Source organism: Trachypithecus francoisi, unplaced genomic scaffold (genome assembly GCF_009764315.1).
Source record: "Trachypithecus francoisi isolate TF-2019V2 unplaced genomic scaffold, Tfra_2.0 Lachesis_group0, whole genome shotgun sequence".
NCBI classification, from domain to species: domain Eukaryota; kingdom Metazoa; phylum Chordata; class Mammalia; order Primates; family Cercopithecidae; genus Trachypithecus; species Trachypithecus francoisi.
This window is the reverse complement of record NW_022681453.1, coordinates 11,348,886-11,367,669: the sequence shown is the minus strand read 5'-3', so window position 1 is coordinate 11,367,669 and position 18,784 is coordinate 11,348,886. Positions and strand designations below refer to the sequence as shown.

General features: G+C 34.2%; 1 protein-coding gene across 47 annotated transcripts in view; it reads left to right on the top strand.

Moving 5' to 3' along the window:
• Nucleotides 1–15,872, top strand: part of MBNL1 (muscleblind like splicing regulator 1) — a 227,871-nt gene extending 211,999 nt beyond the window's left edge. For 14 of the 47 annotated variants that reach the window (XM_033204114.1, XM_033204154.1, XM_033203900.1 and 11 more), the window contains 4 exons: nucleotides 5,758–5,793; nucleotides 6,483–6,577; nucleotides 9,492–9,566; nucleotides 12,467–15,850. In XM_033204114.1, the coding sequence (XP_033060005.1) occupies nucleotides 5,758–5,793; nucleotides 6,483–6,577; nucleotides 9,492–9,548 (188 nt within the window). In that variant the 3' untranslated portion in view covers nucleotides 9,549–9,566; nucleotides 12,467–15,850. Of the gene's footprint in view, nucleotides 1–5,757; nucleotides 5,794–6,482; nucleotides 6,578–9,491; nucleotides 9,567–12,466 lie in introns of all 47 variants that reach the window. The other 33 variants (XM_033203826.1, XM_033203984.1, XM_033203973.1 and 30 more) reach the window with 7 other exon arrangements.
• Nucleotides 15,873–18,784: the final 2,912 nt, after the last annotated feature.

Here is an 18,784-nt window from a genome sequence, read left to right as displayed (position 1 = left end):
GATCAATATTTCTCAAATATAGGCCAGGCGTGGTGACTCACGCCTGTAATCCCAGCACTTTGGGAGGCTGAGGCAGGCGGCTCACTTGAGGTTGGGATTTGGAGACCAGCCTGGCCAACACGGCAAAACCCTGTCTCTACTAAAAATCCAAAAATTAGCCACACATGGTGATGTGTGCCTGTAATCCCAGCTACTTGGAAGGCTGAGGCAGGAGAATCGCCTGAACCAGGGAGGCGGAGCAGCAAGCCGAGATCACATCACTGCGCTCCAGCCTGGGCAGAGGAGCGAGACTCCGTCTCAAAAAAAAAAAAACACACACACAAAACAACAACAAATATATATATATATACACACACACACATACACACATTTCTCAAATGTAATCAATATAGTGTGAAATTACTGCGTTAGCAACATAAAATAACATTTATTTGCAACTCAGTTTTAAGGGCCTGAAGCAGCACGTTGACCTTTATTATCACATAATCAGAAGTAGAAGTAGGTAGTGACTCCATGATTATTTTAAAATATTTTCATTATATAATATGTACGTGCGTGCACAAAAATTGACCCTGTGACCTGAAGAGGTTAAAATGGATAGCTCATCGTTATTTCTGCCCCACCACTTTATCAGACAGTCAGAAAGGAAAGAAGTCTAATGCAGGGAATGTAAATGCAAAAGCCTCAGGGGCCAGGCAGGAAACACAAGTCAAGCAAGAAATAAATTGGGAGCTGTGGGGTATGAGTGGCACAGGGGAGCACAGACTCAGTCTGAAGAGTATAGTCAATGTTCATACTTTGCCTTTTGTTGCCTCAGAGAATTGTCTGCCTGGCAGGTTGTACCTGCTATCCACTGCAAACCCTTTGTGGCTCCATTTGCATCATAGACTGTGTAAACCACAGTTGATTGTGTATATACCTTGTAGGGTTGGTTGTAAGAAACCCGCACAGCCTGACCCAGTAGCCCTGACATACAGTGTTGCTAGGTCTTATGATTTTTTCCCAGATATTCTGGACGTTTGTAAGTTTATATGTGAAATTTCTCAATTTTTAAATTTTGTCAATTAATTCAGTTTTTAAAAAACACCCTTTGAGAACTAAAGGAAATGTATCTTAACCACAAATTCACATGTTATCTCATGTCTAATACCTGGGAGAAAAGGAATTCCGTTTTCCAAAGTTTGGTTGTTCTGCAGACAAATAATACAGAAATAGATGATCAAGGAATCTGATCTGATCACAGTTTAATAATTTGGAAGGTACACTTTGAAGGCTTTATTGGAACTGGGAAAAAAAATGGAGTTCTTTTATTTTTTTTGCAGCTCAGAATTTTAGATGTCTATAGTCGGTTGCTTCAATGATAACTGCAGATGTGTAGGTGTATTTTATTCATATTACAGTGAAGCATGGTTAGCTAAATTCTTAGAGCAGGTGGCTGCGTATACAGAGTAGGTTTCTGGCAAAAGATCAGGGTTCAGTGACAAGCCAGCCAGCTAACTAAGAAAAATTACTGCTTGCTTTAACTTTTAAGAACAGAATTGGATTTAATATGGACATTACCCATCTAAGCATCATTCAGCCATACATACATACATCCTCCTATCATTCTGTTCTCCCCTCTCCTTTCCTCTCTTATCCTTTTTTCCTTCCTCCTTCCTCTGTCCTTCTGTTTTCATTCATGTATTCATCCCCCCATTTACCTATCCACCCATCTTTTCATTTATTCATTCAATAATGTATGCCACTGCATACCAGTATTTATGTGAAAGATTGCAAACTCATGGCCCAAGGGTAAAATGTAGGATCTAGAAATATTTTTGTTTAAGAGTGTTTACATGAAAACTAAATGTAAATCCTTTAGATAGGACACACACTGTACCCTTCAGTTCCAAGCCTTACAATTCCGTATTGCCTTAGGCCAGATTGTTTCACACATTTTGTTCAAAAGAGTTACATTTTATTGAATGGTTGCTCTGGTTTCATGCTGCACTGAGTGCTTTGCATATATTATCTCATTTTTTTTTCACAACGCCCAAAAGATTGGCATTAATATTTTCGTTTTACCAATGAGTAATTTGGAGCCTACTAAGGTACAGTGATTTTTCCCAAGTTAAACGGCTTTTGTAAGGTTTAGATTTAAGTACAACTTGAACTTAAGTCAGGCTGACTTGGTTAATCTCTTAATATCTATGAGCTTATTACACAAAGACCTTAAAAATGATTTGGGAGAGTGGAAGTAGCCCTTACTGATCACCTAACTCCATGGTGTTTCACACTTAATACCCTATTTAAAGATAAATATAAGTATTAGGTTAAATTCATATTAAAGTTTTGTTTTCTCAAATTTAGATATATACTTGTTTTAACCTTCCCTTTTCAGGACCAGATTGATTATTTGTAGATATCATACATAATTTAGGATCTATATATATTATAGGTAATGAATTTTCACTCATGAAATTAGGGTGTATAAGAAATACCACTTTCCTTTACACCATTTGTTTTCATTGAAATTAATTCTAGTTCTGAACTCTGATCTCTGTCTCCCTGGGTTGAGAGAAATAACAGGCATTACTGGGAATCCAGGACTACATCCCCCAGCTCCCTCTCTCTCCTGACCTTACCTCAAATGGAGGTCCTGTGCAGTCTAGTATTCTCAGACAGACTATGCATTCTTCATTCATCAGTCACAGCTGCTCACTGCTGATACGATCATTGTCCATGCTTGCGAGAGCTCTTGAAGACAGGTACCCCAGAGGTTCTGTGCTTGCTTTGGATATAGGCTTCCTTGTCTGTGCCCTCCAGGCTCCCATGCCCTTGAGGGCCTGATGTCTGCAGGGCTATTCTGAAAGAACAGGCTACCTACCCAACTACCTGTGGAGCTGCACACTGCCTGCCACTTCAATCTTGAGGAATTTTTTTCTCTGCCCTGATCACCATTTTTGCTTACCTACCATCTTCAGAATCACACCTCTTGTCTCCCTCTCTAGCATATCTCCCTCAATCAATGTTAGCTTTTGAGTTTTAACAGTTCTGAAAATACATTTGCTTTAAACAACTTCTACTTTGGCTTATATTACAACTCTACCAAGAATAAGGCAACAAAAGGCCAGGAAACTTTCTTAGGTGGTGGTGTAGGTCTAAGGGCAGGGGTAGGCAGGGTTGTGTTTAAAGAAAGAAAAAACAAAAAGATTTGTCACATTTAGTATCATTAATACATTTAATAATTTATAATTATGTATATTAGTAAATTACTTATAATTAATAAAAATAAAGAAGGTACTGCTTGTTTGGATACCAATTTTGAGAATAATCCAACTGATTGTTAACTTTTAGTCTTAAAATGATATACACTGTTTTTAGAAGATCTTAATCAGCTTAATACTTCTTATAATCAACCTAAATAGGACTGAATTATTACATTGAAATTCTAACTTCCAACTAAATCTTCATTACAATTCTTTTTCTCCCTTCTACTTATTTCCCTTCTATGCCAAGTAATTTTAAGTATGCATACATCTTATTTGTAAATTATCATCCTAGTTTTTCCTACATTTTACTACATATCAATTAAAATTTTTGATTTAAAAAGTCATGCAATTAAAATAACACGTTTCTTAGAGGCACCCCATTCTGCTCTGCAAATATCTTTGTAGGAGAAATTGGAAATTGACAAATACATTCACTTAAATTTTGCTTTGTGCCGAAAATTGAGGAAAAATTTAAATTGGCCATTTGCACATTATTATTTGTAAATCAACCCATGTAAAGTAAAGATGGAAACCAAGATCATTTCAAAAGTGATTTTCATTTTTGGTAAGTGGGTCCTACAGCATTATGTCCTCATATTTGTGAGTTATTGCACCCTGGCTAGTATTTTCATTGCTGCCTTATGTTTATTTGCTGCAAATCCCTCTCAAAACTGTGTGCATTGGTTATAATGGTAATGAGGAAGATAACTCAAACTAAAATTCAAATCATAATAGCTTTAGGGTTTTAGAGAGATAGTATAAGGTTAACTCATTTTCAGCATGTGCAGGCTTAATTATGCATGGGATGAAATGCAGTAGGCAAGTCTCAGCATAATAATAAATAATTGAAACATATAACCTCTACAATATTTAAACTGGCTTTAATATTACTTAATTATCACATTATTCTTTATCATTCATCATTTCTTTTCCAATTCTCTCACCCTACCATTAAGACAGTGGATGATTTTATAAGATGTAGATCTGGTATTAAGTTTTGCTTGCTCTACTGTCTCAAATTATTATAACTTCTTTGTTATTACTGGCTTGTTTCTGTTTGTCTTTCACAAGTCTTTGACTCAGTAGTAGTAGCAAATGACAGAGATCTTCAAGGGTCTTAATGCTTGTCAATAAAATATTATTCCACTTGATAGGATGTGTCCCCAGATTCATTACAGAGTTTAATCATTGATCACTGTGCCCACAGTCTAATTGTGATGACAAACTAATTGCAGCTGTTACAGGGATGCCAGTTAAGTAATCCGTGTTTAAGTTGAGTTTCTCAATGGCAGCTTTATTTTATAGGGCCATCTCTGACAAGATTCATTTGGCAGATATTTTTCTAACAAATGTTCGTCCCAGATGCTGCTAGTATTTAAACAGGATATGCCAAGATTTAGATAGAAATATAAAATCCTTTGATATTTTAAAACCTAGAATTCTAAAATAATCCCATAGAAAGAACAGTGGTTCTGCATATGGGAAAGTGCTTCGTACTTGGTAAAATAAGTTAAATTTTCAATATTTACATGTCAAAGAGAACAAAGACTATCTATATATGCAACATTTATTTTTGCTTATCATGGTTGAACAATTGTCAGCATCAGTGCTAACACCCCGTATGTGATGTATGTATCTTCACTATCTCCCACTCAAGGTTTTTATTGAAGTCTAATTAGCAGTTTCTTGTGTGTGAAATTTTGTAGAACATTTGCTACTCCCAGAAGTCTTGAAGGTCTGAACCAGCAATGAAAACCACTCTGATTTCCTAGATACCATGAAGTAAACCAATTTGATATTTATAAGGAATTATATTCCCCCTTAATGCTTGTCCTACATTTTAATTTCAAACTAAGGAAATGCAGAAATTTCACTTTTTTATGTAAAATTTATTGCTTGGCATCCCTCCAAATACAAATCCTGTATGAATAATCACAACCCCTTTCATGTTTATATGGTTGCTGCTACAATGAACAGGAAAATAAAACAAAAGGGATGAAAATGAATGTTTGGGTTTCATTATGTTGTTAAGTCAGTTTTGTACATTGAATTATTTAGTATTTAATAATAAATAATATCTTTAATAAGTTAATATGTGCCTGATATAAAGAAAATGTTAAGGCATTCATAAGTTAAAGTCAGAAATAGCAAAACGACCAGATGGTTAGTAATCAGATTAAAACAAAACAAATTACAATATTATTTTTAAAAGAACTAAGTGGATTTAAATTACTTCCAAAATACTTTTGTTTATAGGCAACAATTAAGAGAAACAAAGTGTACCAGCACACAGTTAAACTGGCTTTTATTCTTCACTTGAGACTAGTTCTAATTGATCACTGTGCTATTGTATGATTTGATTGTGCTGACAGTTACATGCCACTGTTCCCATAATAACAATTTTTCTTCTTTGTTCAAATGAATTTTCTAATTACACGTGTGATGGGATGTTTTAATTCTTTTCCCTTTTCAAATCCACCTTCCTGTTGCAATGCATGATGGGCAGGCTCAATATTGTGCATGACACCCGCTACAAGTGTTGGTAGGTGCCAGCTTTGTTTCTTGATTATCTTAAACCTATGGTGTACCTCACAGCCCCTCAAAATCCACTGCTAAGTTTAACTTATATCTATTGGGCAAGTCCATTTCCCCTTTACTAACACCTGTCAATTAAATGCCATTTTCTATTTAATTGACATGGACTCACATAAACGTTTTCTTTACACACACGAGTTTCCTTTAGTCACCTTTGGTGGATTTTGATTGGACTATGAGTTCTGGTGTGTAAAAAAAATCTATTTCATGAAAGTAATATACTGTATATTTTTATAATAGTAAATGAGAAAAAAATACTTTCATTCAAACAGATAACTGTATATATGAAGTAAATACTTGTATTTTGACTTAGATTTTGAATGTCTGACTATGAACACTATATAAAATTCTTGTTTTTGACTTAGCATATTAAGCCTGTTTATGTCAATTTTCTTGATTTGATGGTAACAAGCTTTTTTCCCCCTTTTTTTTCTCTTTCATCCCTCCTCCCCTTCTCTCCTTGGAATGTTGTCCTGCTTTGCGCTGTGATTGCATGTCACTCGCTGGTGATGATGTCCTGTCACATGGCTTATTGCTGTGATAAATACCATGCCCAATTATCTCTTCCATGTTGCCATGGTTTCCATATTGCTACACTCTTCTGTATGTTCGCTTATATGATTTTCCCTCCGAAAGTTCCCATGGTGCACGGTGCTACGCCAGCCACTGTGTCCGCAGCAACAACATCTGCCACAAGTGTTCCCTTCGCTGCAACAGCCACAGCCAACCAGGTTTGCTAATTTACAGCTTTGTTTCTTAAAAAACAACTCTAATAGGGCTCAATCCAACAGCCCTTACGCATGTGGATTTCCCATTGAGGTCAGTGGGAATCGTATGTACGTGAGGGCTGTAGAGGGTGCTTTAATAAGCATGGGGTTTCAAAGATACCTCTTGTTGGCCTACACATTCTATGATGAGCAGCAGAATGCTTTTATGCCATTTATAAGTGCTCCAAAGTTGTCGCAGCTCCATTTCTGAAGCTACTAAAATGATATTTACACAAGCAATTCTCATTGGTTCCAACCAATCTTGCAGGTGTTTTGACCAATCAAAAATAGAGGCCATCTTAAGGTTTTTACTTAAAACATTTGGTATATACAGTTTCTTAGTTATTGCCTAAATGATTAATAGAAAGTAAAATATTTAAATGTATTACATATGCCACAAATGACCGCTCTTGTAAATAAGTTTGTTATAAATTCATTATAATCTGAATCATTTAATAAGCAGATTCAAAACAAATTGTTTGTGTATAGCATTTCTAAGCTTTTATTCTCAATGCTTTCAGTGAAAGAAAAATCCTAAATGCTCTTATTTTTATAATTACCCTGCATAAATGTTGGAGATTTATGAATGAAAAGAAAAGAAATTAAGTATGGCAAATTGACAGTCATTCTGTATTCCATGCAAGTTTATAGAGTAACAATTATGCAGGGTACTTTCAAGTGAAAGGGATTTGTTTCATAAATTTAAATTTTATGATATACAATAACTATTTAAAAATAAATGATGATTTAAAATATTTAAAATTTAAAAATTGACATTTATTCACCCAGCATTTTCTGATTCTACTTAAAAATATTTTCTAGAAAATACTGGTTGATTTCAAGTTTCATTTATGTAAAATAGATTTGTGCTTCAATAGAGTTGACAGTGTATGAAAAAAATAGAGCCAAGCCACATTTCAGATAATCCACAGGTGAAGGTTAAATGTACTCAAATGAGTCTCAAAAGAATTAATATCAGATGAAAATCAACATGTTCCCCCTTGGAAAGGGAAGACCAATTAAGACATCGATTTGTTGTTATTACTGTGAGGAGTAGCCACCCTTGTTCTAAAATACATCACGTACTGTTGATGAACATTCAGCCATTAGTACAACCATTCAGAACTTTCAAAATCACAATACAAAAATCAATTTAACGTTTCAGTCAAGCTTTGAACATTCTTGGCAAAGAATCATTAATTTTTCAGAAGCTTGTCAAAATAGCCCTGGGTTTATGTGAACACATCAGACTCATTTACAAGAATGCTAGATGGTGCATATGTGGCATGTTAATAAGTAATCTTTGGTAGAACTATCACGATGGATTCAGTACAATCCATCTGTGGTGCAAATCAGTGATAACTCTCATGCGTGTACCATGTATGACCGTAGAATTGCTGGTGTAAGCAGAACTATAGCAGAGCAAATTTCAACATGCCCTTGGCCACCTGGGTTGTAGGGGACACTTTACTTTTTGCATTGTGCTGTGACCATTTCATGCATAATCTTGGGTCTTCATACTATTTGACAACCAAAAGAAAGAAAAGGGAATGGATATATATATACACACATATATTATATCTACATATACATACATATGTATATGCCTACAGTACATTAGCAATGCTGGAAATAGCTGATGCCACAAAATGCAGCCTGCATGCATGCAGAAGTTTATAGCTGGCCCTTCATCTGCATCGATTGGTGTTGAAGGTCCTTGGTATGTTTCGACAGCCCCATCCTTGATGCTTCTACACTGTTGGGTGCAACATCCTGTCCTGCAGCAGCAGGAAAAATGGTATGAGAAGCTTCATTATGCTTGGAGCACATTTTCGTGCCATTTGCCAATGCTGTAAAATTGTGTAAAAATGTCAGCTGAGAACTGGAAATAAAACAGGGACATATTAATATACACGCCAGACTGTGGATTGTAGTATGTTGAATTAGCCTAAGATGTCTAAATTGAAAAAACAGCAACAAAATGCCTTTGTGTATGTGATTTCATTATTCTCCCAACAACATTGCTGAAATGGGATTAGTATCATTTTATAGAAGAAACGTAAGCGTAGAGTAATGAGTTGCTTTGCTCAGGGTCACACAGCCAGTAAATGGATCTCTAGGGGTAGAACCCGTGTCTTCAGTCCTCTGACAGTCTCAATCTATTGTGCTGCCTCTCTCAGGTTAGCAGCCATTAATTTCGGGTTGAAAGATCAAGCTGCAAATTTGAAGTTCTAACTTTGGGAACTATTGAAATAAGTCAGCTCTATATTGGTTTCTTACTGTATTTTCTCTCAAGTTCTCTAATTCTCTTGCCCATTTAAAATACAATAAAAGGTGCCATCAGGATTCAGAAATATGTTCTGAAGTAAAATTAGACTCTTACCTAGTTCTTTGAATTACTGCTTTATAATTCTTACCTGGTATTTTTAATTTGGAAAAAAAAAGTTAGACACCCTAATTTGAACGAAAATGTCAGAAATTTGGTTGCACAAAAATAGGCAAGACATTTCCTTATCTGATTTCTGAATGATTACTAAGTAACTGAAACCACAGGGGTGTGTGTGTGTGTGTGTGTGTAGGCCAACAAAAAGGGCTTCTTTCAATTACTGCTCTGCATGAATTTTTGATAGTTTTACTTATCTTATTTCCTAAAAGCTGGTAACATTTATAGAATAGTATTTAACATGAAGATTTTAAAGTTAGTTGCTACTTTGGCATTTAAGTTTACATTAACTTACTATTATGTTGACCAGATAAGGACTATCACCTCACAGCTGAATTTCACTTTTCTTTAAAAATTTAATATTAAAATGTTTTCATCTCTTGATTGTTGGCTTGCTTGCATGGATCATTCATTAAATAATTTTTTATTTGCTAGATACCCATAATATCTGCCGAACATCTGACTAGCCACAAGTATGTTACCCAGATGTAGAATTTTCATCACTAAACAGTAAGTTCATTATGTAATATATAGTAGCATATTTGTGGTGGGTTTTTTTAAGATAGCAATCGTATAGTGCACTTAAAATTTTGCAAAATCTCTGAGAAAATATTTATATACAGGTCACATTTTTATCTTAAATGGGTTGTGAGGAATTTTATCAGACATTTATAACAAATAGGTTAATATCACTTAAATATACAAAGTATCAAGAGAAAATAAATTTTTAAATTTCTGATTAGAAATAAACACAAACATAAAACGTATGACCAAAAAGTAATTAGAAGGTATAGGTCAAGGGTTGGCAAACTTTCTTATAGGGTCAGACAGTAAGTGTTTTTGCTGTGTGGGCCATATGGTTTCTGTTGCAGCTACTCTCCTCTGCCATTGTATCATGAAAGCAGCCAGAGACCACATGTGAAAAATGGGTGTGGCTGTGTTCCAGTAAAACTTTATTTACAGAAACAGGCAGTACATCACATTTGGCCCACAGGCAGTATTTTGGCTGACCCCTGGCGTAGATTATCACTTTTTTTTTTTTTCTTATTCTTTGCCTAAACCTTAAATGGGACCATGTACTCACTTCATCCCATGCACCACCATACACAGGGGCATTAGAATATAATGAGTTTGGCTAAGTGTGGTGGCTCACACTTGTAATCCAAGCACTTTGGGAGGCTAAGGTGGGTGGATTGCTCGAGCCCAGGAATTTGAGACTAGCCTGGGCAACATGGTCAAACCCTGTCCTACAAAAAATACAAAACAATCAGCTGCATATGGTGGCACACTCCTATAGTTCCAGCTACTCAGGAAGCTTAGGTGGGAGGAGCACTTGAGCCCAGGAGGTTGAGGCTACAATGAGCCACAGTTGTGCCACTGCACTCCATCCAGCCTGGGCAACAGAGCAAGACCTGTCTCAAAAAAAAAAAAAAAAAACAAAGTAATGAGTCTGACTTTAAATAAATATATACACATAATCACATATATGTGTACACACAAATCTACATATTCAAATTCATTAGGTACTTTAAAGTAGTTACCTCAGAGGATCATATAATTCTGAAAATGTTGCCATTGCAACATTTTTAAAATGGTTTGAAAGTCTTGTATTTCGTCTTTAAAATGTCTTGTATTTTGTCTTTAAAAACACTGTCTTAAATACTTACAAAGGTGCCCATTTTTCATCCATAGGAATACATTTTGTCCAGTATGTGTGCATTCAAGTTATAACATGTGCTCAGATGGTTGTTAATTACTTATTTTTATATTTAGAAAGAGACATTATGCTTAAAACTGAAATTGGTTAAGATGGGTGACCATTCTTTGTTGCTTCCTTTTTTTATCTGTGTATTAGCATATTTACAAATGAGTTTTTGGTGCTACATTGTGTTAGTTACCATGACAAGGAGATAAAGATAAATAGACAATAAGATAAAGATGTAAGGAATATCAGGATAATATATTAAAATAAGAGAGGTTTGAAGAAATTTCTCTTAGAGCAAAGATGAGGAGCAGCTATTCCCAACAGGATCCATAAACAAATGAATTTGGACAATGAGGGTGTTGTTCTAAAGACAGTGGAGGTGTAAAGGCCTTGTAAAAGAAGGACAGTGTGCCAAGTCAGGAAACGATGGTGGCTGAGAACCAACTCAGAAACTCTTGTGATGTTAATCTGTAGCAAAGCTGGACAAAGTCAAAGCCCATGCAAGAAAGGAGGATAGGCAGAATTCAATAGCCATTTAAGAAAGAAATGATAGGCTCAATCGGAAAAGTACTGCCAAAGACATGCTGCAGTCGTGAATTATTAAAACTGATTTTTGTCTATTTCATAAGTTTTCTCAAAACAGTTCTGATAAAAAGGTTCAGATTCTGAACAGTAGCCACATTTATAGAAGCAGCAGCATTACTTTGTAGTGTTGTTGGTTTAGAAGAAGAGTTTGTTTGACATGCCAAAACAATCTGTTTCAAGCTCTTATAGTCAATTAGGTGTGTTTGGTATGTATATATTTAACTGTATTCTATTTCTTAGCAATAATCTAGGTTGAAAAAAAATTGTAAAAATAATTAGCAAACCAGTAGATTTGTCTTTGAAGCTTAAGCATTTAATGTTCTGTTCATTTAACAAACGGTTGCTCATCTTCATGAGGAGTTGCAACATTTAAACTGATTTTTGAGTCACTAGATTGTGACTTCTTTCATTTTCAAGGTAGTATTGTGAAGCATACTTTTAATATATGTAAAGATTCCCTGCTGAGAACAAATTTCTTATAAAAACTGGAACTGTTAATCCACAAGTACATTGTAGTATCTATTACAACTTAATTCATGAGTAATAATTCTGTAATTCAAAAAGAATGATTTTTATTTTCTTAGGAGAAAAAAGTTCAACAAACTGAATTATCCAAAGCCATCACTTAAAGTATCATTCTTTTTTTTTCCAAACATGCATTATGCTAATCAAGCACCCAAATAGAATAAATCTTGTTTAATAGAACATATGACATGAATTTTAATTTTGTAGACCAGACCTTTACTCTTGAAACCTTATTAAACTTCAGAAAAGAAGTAAGTTTAAATTTTGCCCTACAACAATTGTGCTGAAAAAGAGCTCTGTATATTATGCCCCTTGATTCTGCAAATGTATTTTATACTTTTAGTTTAGGATTGGTAAATTTTTTAGCACATTCTACAGTTTTATTAAATTGTACACATTATTTCGTTCGTATAGAGATGATAGACAGATTTTGTTCTGTCTACTCTTGTGAAATGGTTTTTGTTTTTATATGAAGATATAATAACTTGTGAATATACTGGTTAATCAAAAAGAAAATGTTCATATTAAATGTATATTAGAAACTGCTTTTAGATACTATCTGTTCTAACAAAGATTATCTCTTTTTCCCTTGTAGATCATGCTAAAGAGGAAAGGACAGTGTGCTTGGTTAGAGTAAAGGATGAGGTCATTAGCCATATTGTATATATCGTCAAGCAACACACACAAAAGTTCCTCAGCCACAAGACATCCACATATTGCATGTTAACCAGAAGAAAAGACAACATGGAAATCCACTGCACACTGTTGCCTATACACTTTGTACATTTAATTGATATTTGTGCTGAGGTGATATTCCTGTCTAAAAGAACAACATTGTCTTTCTTTTCTAGCACAGAGTTATGCATTCAAAGATGCATACCTAATTAGTTTCCTATATATTCATGCCATCTTGAAAAGACAGACTGTGGTGTAACCATGATTCTATTATGTATTGGTACGTCTGTAGACCAAGATATAATTTTTTAAAAATAAGTTTATTTCTTTCAAGGTTTACAAATAACAAAGGTGCACCTTGTATTTAAAATTGCCATTATAGATGAGAGCGTGCATGCACAGTCATTTTTGTTTAAGAGTAATATTTTTAATGTAATAGATTGTAAGACGTGGTGAGGGAGGGATCTGACAGAGATGAATGTGCCAAGCAAAACCACAACTGTGTATATTTTAAAGCACATCATGGCTTTAAGTACCATGTTGTTAAGGATTCTCATGAAGTGCCATAGACTGTACATCAAATTAGAGTATTATTTCTTCAGTGTTATTGTTTTCAGAGCCACATTTTGTTGCATATTTGCTAGTACTAATCAGTCAAAGGGCACCATTCTTTTTTCTTTTTTTTTCTTTTTTTTTTTTTTTTGAAACCAAAGCTGTCTCAGAAATGGCCAATTTAACTTTACAGTAACAATAGACAGCACAACACAAACTCTCTCAATACAGATAAACTCACACATACTGGAGATATATATAATAGATATATGTAAAATTATTTTAATGCATTGTAGTGTAATATTTATGCATACTATACTGTATAACATGTTATTCAAAAGGGATTGCCATTTCTGAGACACAGTAACAAGAAATGTTTGAGGAAATTATTTTGCTTCTATTTATAGCCTCTGTCAAAAGTCAAAAGACTATAAATGCTTTGCAAAAATGGTTTCACGTTTGCTTAAATGCTTCATCACAGTCACATTCAAAATAGTGACTCTAAACAAAGAAGAAAGCAGCACTGTCATCAGATGCATGATAAACCAAAATATGAAAATGGGAAATGTTTAATTAACCTAGTAATTGGGTGGGTTAAGTACATGGGTGAATTTTATATGTGATTTTTGTTTTGTTTTGTTTTGTTCAGATTAACTGCTTATAGCCTTAGAAAGCCTTTTACAAAATTTAAAAAAATAGATGTGCATTCAGTTTTTAAGAATGGAATCATCCAAAGGAATTCCTTTTTTTGAGGTTTGGATGTCGCAGCTAGTAAAGGATATTTTTGCTCAGTTCAGCAGTTCTAAAAATTGCTGAAGTAGGGGCCAGGTCACTGGTAGTTATAGTATGGAATGGGAGAAGTGAAAGTTCAGTTATAGAACTTTCCATACTTCCAAGTTTACTGCAAGTTTTTATGCTTGAGAGAGATGCTTTCTAATATAAGACTGATGTGTTGATTTTACTGATTGTACTGTACATCTATTAAAGCCTTAGATTATTACATTACGGGTTGGAACCCATACCAATGTAATTTCAATCGTGTTAAGAAAGTAATGGTGACTTCACATGTTATTGTAGTTAGTTACATTATAGAATATTACTTATTTTTCTTGTTAAAATGTAGTTTTTCATTTCCTACATTTATTAGATTTTCATTTTCTATTAACAATTGAATACCATTTCAGTTTATAGACTATTGTTTTATTAGATTTTACCGATGAATTTTTCAAAATACAAAAAAAAGTAGTTTTTCCTTCATAACATACTCAGTTTTGAATTACATGTAGTGTCATATGAATATTCGTATTGTTAACTAAATGATTTATATTTTACTGATTTAATATTACAGTGTAAGAATGTCAGTCATTGTTAGTTCTTGTCTAGTTTTCATTAAAAGAACAAAGATCTTTTATATGGATATCTTATAAATATATAATCATTGCTAAGTAAGAAGTTAAGTTGTTGCTATCGCAACAATCCTGGCAGACAATTGAGTAATATTTTGATGATTTATTTTGTTTGTAATTAGTTATTATAAGAAGATCTAGATCCTAGATATTAGAATAAAATTTATTTTCTACTGTATCCATTTCAAATGTTAAAATATTGTTTAATATTTTTGAAATCCCTGAATATCAGGCCTTGTTATAAATAAGCTGCATAATCAATAAATAGAACAAGGGACTTTTTGTTGATAATCCAAATACTCAAAGTTTACGTAATGAAAATTATAGCGTGTGTGCAAACTCTTGAGGGTTGATTATGCTGCAATTTAGCATGTTGGAACGTCTAGAGAGAAGGTTGACTTTTTGCACTTCTGTATATAGTCAAAAGAGAGAAACCTGTATAATAGTAAGATCTTATTTTGAATAAAAACGTCTATAATTACAAGGAGTTTTGTTAAGGCTAATACAATGACAGACTGAGCAAAATTGCTTGCAAAAGTGGCACAGAGTTAGCACTCCATACCCCTTCAAACATGTTGCTTTGCTTTCTTGTGGACAGCTTGTAGTTTGCCAGGATTTTTTCAACTGGAAAGATACGCCATCCTTTCAAACCCTCATGACTGACAAAAACTCCATGGGGCCAAATCTGCCTGAAGATCATTACCAAAAATAGCAGGTACTTCTACCATTAAGGTGAAATCATGGATCAGATATTCCTTACATTTTTCAAAACTACTGCATGTTTAAAACTTCAACAAAAAAAGAGAGAAAGAACTATACTAAGAACATATATTCAGATCAGTTTCTGCCAATTTCAGTGGTTTATTGTTCACAAAAAAATCTTCAAAACAAGTATTGACTGTCACAAAATTTAAATCATAAACAGGCAAACCAAACAGCACACTGTAGCTATAGTTGTTATGTGATTGTTTTTTAATTGCTGTAGGATCCTGTTCTTTCAGCAGGTGAAAAATAAAACGCAGTTCAAATTTCACAGTTTTAATTTTCAACTCAGAAGCACTCAAAAATGCAAAATGTGATAATGGGCACTTGTTAAAAGAATTAGTGTATCCAGCCTTCACTCCAGCTGGTTAATAATGTTGCACTTATCAGCAACCCTACCACTTTCATCTGCTGAAAGGACAAATGTGCTTGGTTTTACTATTATGTAATCACAACTTACTTTCTGCTTGTAGTTGCTTAAAATTATGTATTTTGTCTTGGGCTGCAATTTGTTTTATGCTTATTTTATTATTACTGCGGTAGTTGACTTTGCTGTATGGAAAAATAAAGTGAAATTGCCCTAATAAAACTTCTCTTTCTTAAGTATATTTGTGTATCTGAGATTGAATACTAAATTATTTTTGCGAGTTTCATGTATTCATGAATATGTATCTTTACAAACATATTGATGTGTAAGTTTGTTACCTGGTTTTAACTGATTGCAACTGCAAGGAAGGCGTTTGTTGTCTTTCTCACTAATTATCCTTTGATAATGAGAGAAAGAATCTATATCAGGATATATTGCCATCCTGTGCCCAATGTTTTCTGAAATTCTTGCCTTTCCCTGTCTGGCACTTTAAGTGCCGATTGAAATAGTTTTATAAGCTTTGCAATTTCTACAGATAGCCAGTGAATGCCAAAGTTTCAACATGAAGAATATGCACATTGTATCATTTAGTTCTACTTTATGCTGACTGGCACTTGGTATTTAGTCAAGGGTTACAAATGCTCATTTGTAGGCTGATGCCATTTTTCTAAAATGTATTGTAATAAAAATAGGTGTATTAGTCATAATCAATACAGTTCTGTTACTGGTTGAGTTCTAAAGGACAATTCTATTATTTTCAGTAGGTCCAACTGTTCTGGGTGCCGCTTGTCAAAAAGAATGGCTGCCCTGAAGATGAGAGTCTAAAGCAGGAGTTCACAGCCTTTTTTGAGTAATATCAAGACATCCGGCTCTTTCCGTTTAGTGATATTTTGGAAATCTTTTCATTGAAAAAAAATTCAATAACTAGAAGTTCTTGTAATTTTTGCGGTACTTTAAATGAAACTATTTTGTTAATCGTAACAGCATATACATGCATCTGAAAAATTATTTTCAGAAGAGTTATTACAAGGAGGACCCACTAGGGGTCCTCAGCTCACAGAATGGAACTCTGTTAGAAGTCATTCGTTTTTCATTTGGAGAACAAAATCATTTGCTAGAGCTATTACTTCATCACATACCCTTGGTACTCACGGAATTTAAAGTTGGGAATGACACTAAAGGTGAGTGACATAGCAATCTATTATTTCACTGAGACATACTTTTGAATACTAGCTGCTTTCTTACAGGAACTAGTCACTAAAGCACTGGGGAGACATTGCAGTGGTTGAAGAAGGGCTCAAAAACCAGAACACCTGGAATCGTGTCAGCTCTTTGACCTTGGCAAATTACTTCTCTGTGACTCAGTTTCCACTTTATAAGTACAAGAATATCAATACTGCACCATTGTTGAGTGGTTTCCAGACTTCGCTGCAAACTGGAATTATCGGGGGGATCTTTTAAAAGTATTGATACTTTTAAAATAAAACTCAATAAAAGTATCAATACTTTTATACGATCCCCCAGATAACTGGTTCCTACCAGCAAGCAGACATTCTGGTTTAATGACTGGAGGAAAGAACTGGGCTAATACATAAAAAGAACTTAGAAAGGTGCTTGGTTTATAGCAAGTAATTGATACATGTTAACTATGATTGCTATTTATCCATTTTAAAAATCACTCCACTTATTCAACTTTTTCCTAGTTCTCGGATTACACCTCCCTTTCAAAGTAGCCAGGTACACACTATCTCCATTCATTTATATTATCTGTAGTTTAGCAATGAAACTATCTTCTAATTTACCACCACCGCAAATCCTGCTGTTACTTCATTTGTAGTATTTAAAAAACAGAATCAAGTACTTTTTTATTAACTCTGAAAATTTTGTATAGTTCTTATTTCAATTTGATATGGTCAATCTGAAAATTTTGTTTCAGACAATCTGGAAATTTTGTATAGTTCTTACTTCAGTTTAATATGGTCACAGACACCACCTAGCCCATTTAGACCCAATATGAAAGTAACCATTTAGACATATCTAAGCTTAACTCTAAATCCCCCTTCAAATATTTTAACTGTGTTGAAGATCAAGTAATAGAATGAAGGTACCACTAAATAATGTATTTTAAATATTTATATTATATTTATCAAAATAATACCTCGTAACATTTCAGCGACACAAGTATATTTCTATAACATGTTACATCATAGGTTTTTGAATGCTTAAATTAGTACTACCTCAACATATATTAGAATCTAGTTATATACTGTATATGATGCTATACCAGGATCAATGGCAAGAACCTTACAGTGTAATGACTAAAACGAAATATGCAGAGTTTGTAATTCCATCTGTATAGACACTGATCTAGTATTTCTCTCCTCCCTCACTAGTCCAAATCGCTTTATACCACAAAATAATTTAGAATAAAATTAAAACTACATTCTCTTCTGGAATACAATGATATGACTACCCTACTTAATGTCTAACTCACTTTATCCTTAAAAATTAACTTGAATATTGAAAAAATATTTTTGAATAAACATGTTCATTGCAGCATTTTTATAATGGCAAAATCCTGGTCTCAATACTTAGGAAATGTTTCAATAATTAGGAAATAATTAAGTGAAGTATAAAGTGTTATATATTTACAAAGCATTTTTTCAAAAATGATTTAGGCCGGGCGCGGTGGCTCAAGCCTGTAATCCCAGCACTTTGGGAGGCCGAGACGGGCGGATCACGAGGTCAGGAGATCGAGACCATCCTGGCTAACACGGTGAAACCCCGTCTCTACTAAAAAAAATACAAAAAATTAGCCGGGCGAGATGGCGGGCGCCTGTAGTCCCAGCTACTCGGGAGGCTGAGGCGAGAGAATGGCGTAAACCCGGGAGGCGGAGCTTGCAGTGAGCTGAGATCCGCCACTGCACTCCAGCCTGGGCGACAGAGCGAGACTCCGTCTCAAAAAAAAAAAAAAAAAAAAGATTTAATCACACAGGAAAGTAATTTTAGTGGTAAGATAATAGGAGACTTTGCCTGGCTTTTCAGAGATTTCTAGTTTAGTAATATTCACTGTTTTTTAAATTTATTTTTTTTTTTAAAAATGGAATTATTACATTTTTTCTTAGACCATTTCTCTATTTAGGCGAGTCAG